The sequence below is a fragment of the Amblyraja radiata genome, chromosome 29, assembly GCF_010909765.2.
Source record: "Amblyraja radiata isolate CabotCenter1 chromosome 29, sAmbRad1.1.pri, whole genome shotgun sequence".
NCBI lineage: Eukaryota > Metazoa > Chordata > Chondrichthyes > Rajiformes > Rajidae > Amblyraja > Amblyraja radiata.
The window spans coordinates 30,787,077-30,802,135 of NC_045984.1; the positions used below are offsets into that span (position 1 = coordinate 30,787,077).

A 15,059-nucleotide genomic window follows, 5' to 3' on the forward strand; every position below is an offset into this window, starting at 1 on the left:
CAAAGAATGTGTAAGAACGTTCCTTCACCACATCTTCACCATCACTCTGGCAGCCTCTGGAAACACTCGTTCCTTCCTCTCTCAGATTGTTCTGGAAGTTTTTATCTCTCTCTCTTTCACTTGTTCTCACCAACTAGTCCTGATGTTCCCACTCCCTCCCTTCTTCTCCCCCTCTCTTTCTGTTCAACACTCTCTCTCTCTCTCTCTTTTTAAAAAAAATTTTAAGAGCACAAATAACTATTTATTCAAGCAAAATATGTCAAACACAAACAAATATCAACTATCAATAAAGAAACAATACAAAATAACAGTCTCTCTCTCTCTCTCTCTCTCTCTCTCTCGCTCACTCTCTCTCTCTCTCTCTCTCTCTCTCTCTCTCTCTCTCTCTCTCTCTCTCAAGTCAGCACCCGTAGTCAGGATTGAACCGGGTACTCTGGTGCTGTAAGGCAGCACCTGTACCATTGGACCAGTGTGCTGCCCATCAGTAAATCCAGTCATGCCTTACATCAAATATTACCATTAAAATACACGGTGCCGCAGAGGTAGAGTTGCTGCCTCACAGCGCCAGAGGCTCAGGTTCGATCCCGACTGCGGGCGCTGTCTGTGCGGAGTTTGCACCTTCTCCCCGTGACCTGTGTGGGTTTTCTACAAGGTCTTCGGTTTTTTTCCACTCCCCAAAGACTTACAGGTTTGTAGGGTAATTGGCTAGGTATAAATGTAAACTGTCCCTAGTGTGTGTAGGGTTGTGTTAGTGTGCGGGGATCGCTGGTCGGTGCGGGCACGGTGGGCTGAAGGGCCTGTTTCCGCGCTGTATCTCTAAACTAAACGTTTCCACTATGTTTACTGCAGTGTTGCCCCGTGCCAGCTGGACCCATCGCTAGGATTTGATGGGCACTCGGAACCTCTGATGAAGGATGGCACAACCTGCACGGATGAACCTGAGTATTGCGGGTAAGGAACGCTCTCGGGCAGCTCGCTCCGCACTATGTTTCCATCGTGGGAGAGTGTAGGACCAGAGGGCACAGTCTCAGAATTAAAGGACGTACCTTTAGAAAGGAGATGAGGAGGGGGGTGAATCCGAGAATTCATCGCCACAGAAGGCTGTGGAGGCCAAGTCAGTGGGTATTTTCAAGGCGGAGATAGATAGATTCTTGATTCGTACGGGTGTCAGGGGTTACGGGGAGAAGGCAGGAGAATGGGGTTAGGAGGGAGAGATAGATCAGCCGTGATTGAATGGCGGAGTAGACTTGATGGGCCGAACGGCCCAATTCTGCTCCTATAACTTATGAACGTATCAGTTTGTTATAATGCTCTATGTACAGGGCCTGCTTAAGTGTTCTGAATATTGGGCCTTTAGTGTACTTCAGGGTTAGGAGGGAGAGATGGGGTTAAGAGGGAGTTTATTCATAAGCGATAGGAGTAGAATTAGGCCATTCGGCCCATCAAGTCCACTCGGCCATTCAATCATGGCTGATCTATCTTTCCCTCCTAACCCCATTCTCCTGCCTTCTCCCCATAACCCCTGACACCCGCACTAATCAAGAATCTATCTATCTCTGCTTTAAAAATATCCAATGACTTGGCCTCCACAGCCGTCTGAACTGCAACAGTGGATTTACCTAGACGTTTAGATGTGTTTAGAGATACAGTGCGGAAACAGGCCCTTCGGCCCATCGAGTCCGCACCGACCAGCGATCCCCGCACACTAACACCATCTTACACACACTAGGGACAATTAACAATTATACTATGCCAATTAACCTACAAACCCGCACGTCTTTGGAGTGTGGGGGTGAGACCAGAGCACTCGGAGAAAACCCACGCAGGTCACGGGGAGAACGTGCAAACTCCATACAGACAGCACCCGTAGTCAGGATCGAACCCGGGTCTCTGGCGCTGTAAATGCTGTAAGGCAGCAACTCTACCGCTGCCCCAGGTCGGTGAGTTGTTCCTCAGCCCTTGTTAGGAAGGTACGTGCAGCGCTTGCGTTCTTGTTTTTACTCAAAAATAATCGTAATCAATTACAGTATTTACAAGAATAATATGAACAGCACAAAACAACATTTATCTAACCCACCACGGTAGCACCAAGTAGAATACATAGTCTTCAATATCAAATATACTGAAAATTAGACATCTATATTACACCTCCTTGGCAACCGGGTGATGCTAGACAAGTACTGCATGCTGCCCACAGACGCCCTGGGGGATAGCGGGGCCAGTGCACATGGATAGATAAACATGGAGAGATGTACAAGGATGGATGGATGGATGGATGGATGGATGGATGGATGGATGGATGGATGGATGGATGGATGGATGGATGGATGGATGGATGGATGGATGGATGGATGGATGGATGGATGGATGGATGGATGGATGGATGGATGGATGGATGGATGGATGGATGGATGGATGGATGGATGGATGGATGGATGGATGGATGGATGGATGGATGGATGGATGGATGGATGGATGGATGGATGGATGGATGGATGGATGGATGGATGGATGGATGGATGGACAGACAGACAGACAGACAGACAGACAGATAGACAGACAGATAGACAAATAGATGAACAAATAAAAGAACAAATATATAAATAGGTAAATAATTAAATATATAAATAAATGTTTAGATTATAATGTTTTATGTTTAATTGTCTACTGTATATCATGTTGTTACTTGTGAGCAAAGCACCAAGGCAAATTCCTTGTATGTGTATATACTTGGCAAATACAATGTATTCAATTCAATTCAATTAAATAAATAGATAAGTAAATAAATAAACAGGTAAATAAATAAATAAATAAAATTTAGATGAATTTTTAAAAAAAAGAATAAAAGGATAAATAAACTACATCCCCCCCCCCCCCCCCCCTCCCCGCTGAGCTTCTTGTTGCGTGGGGCCTTTCCCCACTTACTCTGCAACTTGCCGGCACCCGTCATAGTCGCGGCAGGTTGGCGAAGATGTTCAGCATGTTGAATATCCAGTGGTCGCGGGGTGACGCCTGTACGGTCGTGAGTCGTCGCCCAAAGAGTCGTACTTTTTCTGGTCACCGCTGGATTTTCAACATGTTGAACATTTTCGGCCACCTGCTGCGACTATGACGGGTGCCGGCAGTCGCCGAAAAGATCACGTAAGTGGGACAGGCCCTTCTGACTTGTTGTGTCTGATGCGAGTGACTGTCTCCCCAGATCTGGGCAGCCGTGCGTTGTGCAACGAGGTGGATGACAGCGAGAAGAGCCCGTACGCCATTGAAACGCCCTACGGTTTTCAGTTGGACTTGGATTTCCTCAAGTACGTCGATGACATTCAGAGTGGGAACACGCTGAAGAAAGTGAATGTCCATCGCAGGCGGCGGGCCAGGCCGTCGGTCAGCACCAGCGGCTGGACATCCACGGAATCACTGACCTCCTCCACCGGCCTTGAGGACAACAAGGCTTTGCCCACCACACCGAAGCTCAGGACCCACACGGCCGCTTATGAGATCAAGGACCCTACGTGGAGCCACCCGTCTTACCCCACCTCGCCCCCGCCGGCCAACAGCCTCCTTCCACCTCCTTCTCCAAAGTCTTCGCTGAGGAACATTCGGGTGGAGAAGACTCTACTGGAGACCAGCCGCAGGCTTCAACAGGAGCAGTTGACTTCAGAAGATGGGCTGGGGTTGGCCGGCAGTGGGTCTAAGGTGGTCGCAGGTCCATTCGGTCAGAGCCAGGTCTCTCCTTGTCCTCAACGTGACCCTTGTGTGGGGAACGGTGAGCTCAACTCGGTGTCCAATCCTCCCTTCGGTGGCTTTTTCCGCTTCAGCCCAGTCAACTCCGGGAGGAGCTCGCCGGCCGTGGGGATCACGCCCGGACACCTCCAACACATCCGAGAGCAGATGGCAACCGGGCTGAGGAGGCTGAAGGAACTGGAAGAGCAGGTGAAGGAGATCCCGTCCCTGGAGAGGAGGCTGCAGGCCGTGAGCGAGGAGAAGAGGCAGCTGGTGGCGGAGCTGAAGAAGAGCAAGGCGCGCAGTCCTGGCGAAGACCTGCTCCTCCTCAGGCAGCGATCCTACAGCGCGGGGAACGTGGGGATCTACCAGCCCGAGGCCCAGAAGATGGTGATGGACCTCCGACTCGACTTGGCCGCCCAACATCAGGAGAAGAGGACCAGCAAGATCCAGGAGCTCCGGCGACTGACAGAGAAACTGAGCCAGGGGGACAGGAGCAGAACCTCCTCCAAGGTGGGTTCCCCAACCTCCCCCAGCAAGGAGCCGCCCTTGAGGTCGGTGGGGGTGGGGGAAGACGTGGACATGGACCAGGTGGTCTTCTACTACAAGTCGGAGAGGCCGACTGGAGAGGCGGCGGTGGGGACGGAGGTGGAGGTGACACACGTGGGCGTTGGGGTGGTGGAAACCATGCTGGGCTTGACCACCGAGGCTCAGGAGGAGATTGAGTTCCTGCAGGAGATCATCGAGGGGCAGAAGGCGAACATGGTTGCGATCGAAGGGGAGCTGGAGGAGGCGCACCACCAGCTCAACACGTTGAAGCTGAGGTCGCTGCCGCCCGGCGCTTGCAAGGAGACGACCGATGCCAGTGTGATGGCCCGGCCTCGAACCGTCAACGCCAGCACCGAGACCAAGGTCCAGCTGGTCAGCCGGGCGGTTGGCGACCACCTGGAGATCTCGGATGCCTCCGTCGGACCAGATCCTTGTCCAGTTCCACACGACCCATCCCTCTCCGCCAATCTCCCCGTACACGGTCAGTGTCTCAGGGGGTTGGGACCAGAGGTGGCCAGAGACATTCATCAAGCCCTCCCCACCGAACAAACGGAGACCACTGTTGAACAGCTGGTGGCGACCGGCGGCGAGGGGACAGCAGCCGAGCGCAGTCCGGGCGCGGAGACGAGAGAGACTCGCCGCGCCGCGTATCAGGACGGGGTGACCAGAGTGAACCTGACCAAAGACACGGTCCAGGAGAGGCGAGTGGCGGTGAAACTCTGCAGCACCTCATTGCAGGTGGTGTGTCAGAGAAAGGCGAGCGCGGAGGGAGGTGAGGACAAGCCCCCCGAACCACCTCACACAGTCGGCCCCACCAAAGGTGAGTCTCGGACTACACCTTGGACTACACACCTCACTGACATGCAGATGAGAAAAAACATTTTTCACACAGAGAGTGGAGAGGGGATCTTATAGAAACTTACAAAATTCTTAAGGGGTTGGACAGGCTAGATGCAGGAAGATTGTTCCCGATGTTGGGGAAGTCCAGGACAAGGGGTCACAGTTTAAGGATAAGGGGGAAATCTTTTAGGACCGAGATGAGAAAAACATTTTTCACACAGAGAGTGGTGAATCTCTGGAATTCTCTGCCACAGAAGGTAGTTGAGGCCAAGTCACTGGATGGATTTAAGAGAGAGTTATGCCCCTGTCCCACTTAGGAAACCTGAACGGAAACCTCTGGAGACTTTGCGCCCCGCCCAAGGTTTCCGTGCGGTTCCCGGAGGTTTTTGTCAGTCTCCCTACCTGCTTCCACCACCTGCAACCTCTGGCAACCACCTGCAACCTCCGGGAACCGCACGGAAACCTTGGGTGGGGCGCAAAGTCTCCAGAGGTTTCCGTTCAGGTTTCATAAGTGGGACAGGGGCATAAGATAGAGCTCTAGGGGCTAGTGGAATCAAGGGATATGGGGAGAAGGCAGGCACGGGTTATTGATAGGGGACGATCAGCCATTCTTCTTCTTTTCGTGTCTTTGAAGCTGGTTGACTATATGACAGTTTCCCATTCCTTTACACAGTCCTTTGCGTTTTTATTGAACACTGCAAGATCCTTTGAGCTGCACTGGTTGGGTAGTAGGGGGCAGACAAGGCAGTGCGGCATTGTATGGTCCTCTTCTCCACATTCACAGGTGGTTTGGTCAGTTTCATAGCCCCATCTGGCCATGGCAGCTTTTGATCGCCCTGCTCCTATTCTCAGGCGGTTGAGCGTCTTCCACTGGACCCATGGTGCTTCTGAGCCCGGAGGGAGGGCTTCAGAAGGAGGGATACCCATGTCAGTAGGAGGGGGGTCGTCCTCAAGCCTTTTTGTCCATAGTTGGAGTCTGGTTTCTTCCCGTGATGCTATTAGGGGCTGGACATGGCTGAGAAAGCTTCTCCTGGACTTCAGCCGTTGGGCCGGGGGTACACGTCCGTAGAGGAGGTGGCGTTCATCACTGGTGGCCTTGGTCATCTCTACTCGGCTGGCGACTTCCCGTCTCACATCAGCAGGGGCAATGCCAGCGAGGAGGTGCAGGTTGTTTATGTTGGTGGGCTTCAAGCAGCCAGTGATTGAGCGGCAGGTGTTATTCAACGCTGGGTCTAATTTCTTGGCATGGGATGATCTCTCCCAAACAGGACATGCATACTCCGCAGAGGAGTAGCACAGGGCCAGAGCAGTAGATCTTAATGTGTGTGCTGTGGCTCCCCATTTGGAGTTGGTCAGCTTCCGGAGGATGTTATTTCGGGAGTTAACTTTCAGTTTGGTGTTTTTGACGTGTTCCTTATAGGAGAGAGTGCGATCCAGTGTTACACCGAGGTAGACAGGGTTGGTGCAGTGCCCAAGAGGTGTTCCAGACCATGTGATGTTAAGGGGTCTGTTTGCTTCCCGGTTCCTGAGATGGAACGAGCAGCCATGATCGCAATGAATGGCGGTGCTGGCTCGAAGGGCCGAATGGCCTCCTCCTGCACCTATTTTCTATGTTTCTATGAGCTCGTCACAGAGAACGTGCGTGGTCAAGATGGAATGGAAAGGTGATATTATCTCCCAATTATTTCAATGCGGCTTGATGAACTGATAGAAACATAGAAACATACAAAATAGGTGCAGGAGTAGGCCATTCTGCCCTTCGAGCCTGCACCGCCATTCAATATGATCATGGCTGATCATCCAACTCAGTATCCTGTACCTGCCTTCTCTCCATACCCCGATCCCTTTAGCCACAAGGGCCACATCTAACTCCCTCTTAAATATAGCCAATGAACTGGCCTCAACTACCTTCTGTGGCAGAGAATTCCAGAGATTCACCACTCTCTGTGTGAAAAATGTTTTTCTCATCTCGGTCCTAAAAGATTTCCCCCTTATCCTTAAACTGTAACCCCTTGTTCTGGACTTCCCCAACATCGGGAACAATCTTCCTGCATCTAGCCTGTCCAACCCCTTAAGAATTTTGTAAGTTTCTATAAGATCCCCCCTCAATCTTCTAAATTCTAGCGAGTACAAGCCGAGTCTATCCAGTCTTTCTTCATATGAAAGTCCTGACATCCCAGGAATCAGTCTGGTGAACCTTCTCTGTACTCCCTCTATGGCAAGAATGTCTTTCCTCAGATTAGGAGACCAAAACTGTACGCAATACTCCAGGTGTGGTCTCACCAAGACCCTGTACAACTGCAGTAGAACCTCCCTGCTCCTATACTCAAATCCTTTTGCTATGAAGCCTTTTTCTATGTTTCTATGATTGGACTTTTACCATTTATCTTTCTGCCAGGAGTCCTGAAGTCGATCATGAAGAAGAAGGATTCGTCGAGCAACTCCGAGCCGAGTGTCGGCAAAAAGAACCTACAATTTGTCGGGTTTTTGAATGGAGAGTATGTAACTATCAGTCCAAGGTTTTGTGAAATTCTATTGGAGCGGGGATTGAAATGCGTTCTTCACTTCACGGAGAGTGAAAGAGAATCACACGCACACGTTACAGGAGCTGAATTATCCCATCGGGTCTGCTCCGCCATTCAATCACGTCTCTGTCTGATCTGTCTCTCCCTCTCAACCCCATTCTCCAGCCTTCTCCCCATAACCCCTGACACCCGCACCGGTCAGGAATCTGCCGATCCCCGCGTTAACACAACAAATAACGTTGGTTCCCCTCCCACCCAGATGTCCGTGGCAATGTAGTCCACAGATTCACCACCCTCTGGCTAAAGAAAAATCCTCCCCTTCTCCTTTCATGACAAATTAAACCGTACACAGTAAACACTTGGTAGACTCAGCGGGTGCAGCAGCATCTATGGAGTGAAGGAAATAGGCAACGTTTCGGGCCGAAACCCTTTGGGTTTCGACCCGAAACGTTGCCTATTTCCTTTGGGTTTCGGCCCGAAACGTTGCCTATTTCCTTTGGGTTTCGGCCCGAAACGTTGCCTATTTCCTTCGGGTTTCGGCCCGAAACGTTGCCTATTTCCTTTGGGTTTCGGTCCGAAACGTTGCCTATTTCCTTCGCTCCATAGATGCTGCTGAACTGCTGAGTTTCTCCAGGATTTTTGTCTACCTTCGATTTTCCAGCATCTGCAGTTCCTTCTTAAACACAGTAAACACTTGATTCTGAGGGCCTCTGTGCGATGGATTTTGATCACAGCGGATGGGCCTACCGAGCTTCGACGTCAGGCCGTACCTGCTGCCACCACCACCACCGCCACTGACCATTACCTGGCCCCCCCCCCCGCCAGTCCTTGCCTCTTCCGCTATCGGCAGCAACCCACCTGGACTCCTGGCCCTGGTACAGACCCAGTCGAGAAATACCTGCAGTTCCCCCCCCCGCCCCCACCTCTATCTCTCAGTGTGAAGAAGGGTCTCGGCCCGAAACGTCACCAATTCCCTCTTCTCCAGAGATGCTGTCTGACCCGCTGAGTTACTCCAGCGTTTTGTGTCCGTCATCCTTGCTGAGATATGGGGCCCAGAGTAGCTCACACAGACACACATGGTGACATAGCAAAGTTCTACGGTGAACGTGTTTGTGTGGGGTGGGCTGGCACCAGGTTGACAGGCTGAAGGGCCTTTCTCCTTTCTCAAAGTGGGATTTTGACTGTGGGCGGGTCTGGGGATTGAATTATGCCCCAGTCCCACTTAGGAAACCTGAACGGAAACCTCTGGAGACTTTGCGCCCCACCCAAGGTTTCCGTGCGGTTTTCGTCAGTCTCCCTACCTGCTTCCACTACCTGCAACCTCCGGCAACCACCTGCAACCTCCGGCAACCGCCTGCAACCTCCGGGAACCACACGGAAACCTTGGGTGGGGCGCAAAGTCTCCAGAGGTTTCCATTCAGGTTTCCTCAGTGGGACAGAGGCATAAGGCTCGGCAGCACGGTGGCGCAGCGGTAGAGTTTCTGCCTTACGGCGCCAGAGACCTGGGTTCAATCCTGACTACGGGTGCTGTCTGTACATTGTCCCAGTGACCGCGTGGGTTGTCTCCGGGTGCTCTGGTTTCCTCCCACACTCCAAAGACGTGCAGGTGTGCAGGTTAATTGGCTTTGGTAAAATTGTAAATTGTCCCTAGTGTGTGTAGGATAGGGCTGGTGTACGGGGGGATCGCTGGTCGGCGCGGACTCGGTGGGCAGTACTGCCTGTTTCTGCGTTGTATCTCCAGAGCAAACTAAATTAAACTAAGCGTTAAGATGCAACGTTGAACGAGCGTTGAAGTCGCTTGATGATAACGGGAACAGTGTTACGTTTTACATCACAGATATGAAACGAGCTCCAGCGAGGAGTCGAGTGGCGAAGAGGGCTCCAGGGACAAGGTGATTGCGGACAGTTCGGACAGCGAAGTGGGCAACTGCAGCGACAGTTCGGACGAGGACGGCGTGGCAAACCTGAACGACAGCGACAGCGACCAGTGTGAAGGTGCTGAAGAACGCAGGGGTGAAGCTGGGAAGGAGATGCCTGAGCTGGGCGGACAGAGGGAAGCCAAGGCAATCTGTGAAGAAGAAGTCAAGGAGAAGTGAGGATAAGCTCATTCATTTGTTCAAAAGATATTTCAGCAAAATGTTTGGTATCTTTGACCAGCGCAAAAAAACAGTCTACTTGGTCAATGGTCAATGGGTCAGTGGGTCAGGGGTTCAATGGTTCAATGGGTCAGTGGTTCAATGGGTCAAAGGGTCAATGGCCAATGGGTCAAAGGTCAATGGTTCAATGGCCAATGGGTCAAAGGTCAATGGTCAATGGGTCAGGGGTTCAATGGGTCAGTGGTTCAATGGGTCAATGGTCAATGGGTCAGGGGTTCAATGGGTCAAAGGTCAATGGTCAATTGGTCAGGGGTTCAATGGGTCAGTGGTTCAATGGGTCAAAGGTCAATGGGTCAGGGGATCAATGGGTCAGTGGTTCAATGGGTCAAAGGTCAATGGTTCAATGGCCAATGGGTCAAAGGTCAATGGTCAATGTTGCTTTATTGTCACGTGTGCAAATGTCCAGTGAAATCATTTTTTTGCATATAGTTCAGTAAAGTATTGCCGTATCTCAGCACAATCCACAATTAGCAAAGTCAACAGACATAGTCCACTGAATCCGCGTACAAGAGGCAGCCAGCACAGGCGCTATTCTCAAAGTCCAGTCCGCACTTCTACGTCTTAAGAGTTAAATGTCGTACAATGCCTTCATTTCTGACTGGGGAAATGGGTCATTTTTCATTTTGTTAGAGATACAGCGTGGAAACGGGCCCTTCGGCCCATCGGGTGCACGCCGTCCATTGATCACACTAGTTCTATGTCCTCCCACCTTTTTTCGCCCACCCCCCACACACACGAGGAGGGATTTACAGAGGGACGATTAACGTCCAAGCTCGCACGTCTCTTTGGGATGTGGGAGGATTCCGGAGCACCCGGAGAAAACCCATGCGGGTCACGGGGAGAACGTGCAAACTCCGCACAGACAGCACCCGAGGTAAGGATTGAACCCAGGTCTCTGGCGTTATGAGGCAGCAACTCTGCCGCTGCGTCACCATGCCACCTATAGGTTTGTATACGTATAACATCAAAACGTCGAATATAATTAGAATGACCATCTAAACTTCCCCTGGAATGACCTGGCTGTTTCGAACAATTAAGTAATTAATTTAGATCTCAAATGTCCAATAGTTAGTGAGTGGAGCTAAAGCGAGCTGACTTATCTCAGTTCGAGCTTGCTCTCCGGTAGCTGAATGAGCTGAGGGTGGGAAAGGCGAGTGAAATGTTGCCATTTCCCTAGTTACTGCTTGAGAGACAGATTGGAAACAGGCCCTTCGGCCCACCGTGGCACAGCAGTAGAGTTGCTGCCTTACAGCACCAGAGACCCGGGTTCAATCCTGACCACGGGCGTTGTCCGTCTGGAGTTTGTACGTTCTCTCCGTGACCGCGTGGGTTTTCTCCGGGTGCTCCAGTTCCTTCCCACACTCCAAAGACGGACAGGTTTGTAGGTTAATTGGCTTTCCGCAGACTCACAACTCTCTGTGTGAAAAAGCGTTTCCTCGTCTCCGTTCTAAATGGCTTACCCCTTATTCTTAAACTATGGCCCCGGGTTCTGGACTCCCCCAACATCGGGAACATTTTTCCTGCCTCTAGCGTGTCCAAGCCCTTAATAATCTTATATGTTTCAATAAGATATCCTCTCATTCTTCTAAACTCCAGAGTGTACAAGCCCAGCCGCTCCATTCTCTCAGCAGAAGGGGGCGGGGGAAGAAAAAGCAAACGATAACATTACACTGAATCAAGAATATTGCAGCAAAACAGGAAAATGGACCATCGTGTAAAAAGCAGATGGTGCCAGAGGACTGAAAGACAGGAAATGCTGGGACCTTAAGGGCTGGTCCTACCAGCATGCGACTCCATGCAGCAAGCGCAACCTAACGTGGTCGCCTGAGCCGTACGGCCTCGCGGGGCCGGTCCCACTTCGATCACCCCCGCTTCCGGTTTGGTCGCGCTCGCTGCATGCAGGCGCTTGCAGGTGGGACCGGCCCTGTATGGAGTATCTGTCAGTAGTGTAACAGGATACAAGTGAGTTCACCACTCACTGCAGAATAGTGAAAAGCCTAGATAGAGTGGATGTGGAGAGGATGTTTCCACTGGTGGGAGAGTCCAGGATCAGAGGTCACAGCCTCAGAATTAAAGGGCGCTCTTTCAGAAAGGAGGTGAGGAGGAACTTCTTCAGTCAGAGGGTGGTGAATCTGTGGAACTCATTGCCACAGAGGGCTGTGGAGGCCAAGTCAATGGATATTTCTAAGGCAGAGATAGACAGATTCTTGATTAGAACGGGTGTCAGGGGTTATGGGGAGAAGGCAGGAAAAGGGGATTAGGAGGCAGCGATCAGCCATGTTTGAATGGCGGAGTGGACCCGATGGGCCGAATGGCCTAATTCTACTCCTATAACTGGTGAACCAAAGTAATGTGAGTGAACTAGGCAGCTGATGGAACATCACTTCCTCAGATGGGACAACAGGAAATTGAGAATCAAGTCACTGGAGTGGTTAGCCATTGTCCCATTTATTAATAAGACGAGTGGGTGGCAGTAGTGAGGGGGGGGGGGGGGGAGGCAATTACAAGTAGCAAAGCAATGTACAAGATGTAGTTGACACAAAATGCTGGAGTAACCCAGCGGGTGAGGCAGCATCTCTGGAGAGAAGGAATGGGCGACGTTTCGGGTCGAGGCATCACCCATTCCTTCTCTCCAGAGATGCTGCCTCACCCGCTGAGTTACTCCAGCATGATGTGTCGACCTTCGATTTAATCTGCAGTTCTTTCTCACACAAGATGAAGTAGCTGGATGCGCCCAGATGGGTGGACTGGAGCTGCCTTCACCAGAGTGAAGCAGCCCTCATGTTAGTGATCAAGGCCAGCTACCGTGTTCTCACAGCTCTTGGAAAGAGTGGGATTCTGTGCGAATGAATTAAATGAGCATTGAATGCCGTCGCTTGCACCAGTGCGTGCCCTGCCTGCGTGCCCCAACCTGCCACGTGTATGGAAGTGGCGGCAACTACATTTAGCCCGTGGTTTTCTGCACTTGTGTGAATACGCACACCTCCAGGTTCAGGGACAGTGTCTTACATAGAAAGACACCTCCAGGAGGAGGCCATTCGGCCCTTCGAGCCATTCATTGTGATCATGGCTGATCGTCCCCTATCAATAACCCGTGCATGCCTTCATAGAAACATAGAACAACTTCCCAGCTGCTATCAGGCAACTGAACCATCCTCTCACTAACTAGAGAGGGGTCCTGACCTACCATCTACCTCTTTGGAGACCCTCGAACTATCTTCAATCGGGCTTTACGGGACTTGATCTTGCACTAGACGTTATTCCCTTTATCCTGTATCTGTACACTGTGGACGGCTTGATTGTAATCATGTCAAATCTTTCCACTGACTGGTTAGCGCGCAACAACACAAAATAGCTTTGGTATAGATATTCCTTGGTACACTTGACGATAAACTAAACTAAGGGTTTCGGCCCGAAACGTTGCCTATTTCCTTCGCTCCATAGATGCTGCTGAACCCGCTGAGTTTCTCCAGCACTTTTGTCTACCTTAAACTAATCAAATGCATAGTTTTTAATTTAGTTTATTGTCAAGTGTACGGAGGTATAGTAAAAAGTGAAACGCTTTTGTCGTGTGCCAACCAGTCAGCGCAAAGACTGTACATGATTACAATCGAGCCATCCACAGTACACAGATACAGGATAAAGGGAATAGTGGTAAGAAGGTTTGGTGCAAGATGAAGCCAGTAAAGGGGGGTCTCCAATTAGGTAGATAATAGTTCAGGACTGATCTCTAGATAACTCTCTAGTAAACTAAACTAAACTAAAGATAGACACAAAATGCTGGAGTAACTCAGCGGGACAGGCAGCATCTCTGGAGAGAAGGAATGGGTGACGTTTTGGTTGAGACCATTCTTCAGACTGAGTCAGGCTTAAACCCCTGTCCCACGGTACGAGTTCATTCCAAGATCTCTCCCGAGTTTGCCCTGATTCGAACTCGGAGATTTTTGGTAATGGCCACTCGTCGGTACTCGGGGCTCTCGTGGACATTTTTCATCATGTTGAAAAATCTTCACGAGTTTTCCCGAGCTTACCTGCCGTTAGCGAGTCTTCCCGAGTACCTGCCGTTAGCGCTAAGAGATGTCCCCGAGCTCCGACGTACCCGCTACGTTCATTCTCCGGGCTTACCACGAGTTTGATTTTTTTTTAAACTCGAGAGAACTCTTGGAATGAACTCGTACCGTGGGACAGGGCCATTACTTATCTCTGTGTCTTCCTCTCCCCTGACTCTCAGTCTGAAGAAGTGTCTCGACCCGAAACGTCAACCATTCCTTTTCTCCAGAGATGCTGCCTGTCCCGCTGAGTGACTTTTTGTGTCTATCTTTGGTGGAATCCAGCATCTGCAGTTCCTTCCTTCCTAAACTAAACTAAACGTGGTCTGAAAACAACCCTCCAAAAAGCCCGTAGATTTGAGCCTATTTGAGCCTCTCTCCTCTTTGGCAGGAGACCAGACTGAGAAGATGTGACTGAATTGTGAAAACATCAATAACTTTATCTCCCTGCATTTGGAACCAAAATGATCCACATTCTTGGAACTTCTTTAAAAAAAATTGTTTTGCTTTCTTTTCTTGTGTTTATGGTTTTTTCATATGCTGATTTAATCTGTCTTGTAAGAACATCACTGGCCCACAGCTTAGTTTTGTTAAATGAATCATTTATTGGCGCCTGGCTTGTCTGTGAGGTGGAATGTTTCTTATCTCCGTGCCTCCTTGTTTCCTGGTTTAGGGAACGTGTTTCCTGAATGTCTCCAATGCACCGTTTCCTTCCTGAGATCAGGGGCTTGCTAGTCCTGTTGGCCAATGCAGAAATTCCCAACCTTGTTCAAATGCAAAATTGCCAATCTTGTTGAAATGCATTCTGTATTTCAGACCAGCTTCAAACGAGTCCCAGAGCTTTTGATTAGAAATTGGGATAAAATTGGATACAAATAAAATCCAACATAATTAAAACCCAAAACTTCGCTCAGTTCCCAATTTTTTTTTTTTTTTTTCAAAATAGACTTTATTCAGATAATAAATATATACTATACATAAACCATGCAAAAAAATTAATTCCACATTTTCAGAGGCTATACTAATTATTCAATACAGTCTACATATATTACTCAAATTTCACAAATTTATCCCCCACCCGTGCCACTCATGTGGCTCACTGGCGTGGAATCCCTTCCCTTATTTTGAGGGAAGGGATTCCCTGCCCTGGCACCCTGCCCCCCCCCCCCCCCCCCCCCCATGTCCAGCAGCAGAAGGACCCTAGACTGTGGTCCTCCCCCACC

At 50.3% G+C, this 15,059-nt stretch overlaps 1 protein-coding gene across 3 annotated transcripts in view; it reads left to right on the forward strand.

Moving 5' to 3' along the window:
* The window catches only part of LOC116989604 (KN motif and ankyrin repeat domain-containing protein 1-like), a 44,781-nt gene that overhangs the window by 18,942 nt on the left and 10,780 nt on the right, over positions 1–15,059 (forward strand). For 2 of the 3 annotated variants that reach the window (XM_033047156.1, XM_033047157.1), the window contains exons 2-5: positions 850–951; positions 3,200–5,086; positions 7,505–7,608; positions 9,449–9,723. In XM_033047156.1, coding sequence (XP_032903047.1) covers positions 915–951; positions 3,200–5,086; positions 7,505–7,608; positions 9,449–9,723 — 2,303 coding nt within the window. In that variant the 5' untranslated portion in view covers positions 850–914. The remainder of the gene's footprint in view (positions 1–849; positions 952–3,199; positions 5,087–7,504; positions 7,609–9,448; positions 9,724–15,059) is intronic. The other variant, XM_033047158.1, reaches the window with a different exon arrangement.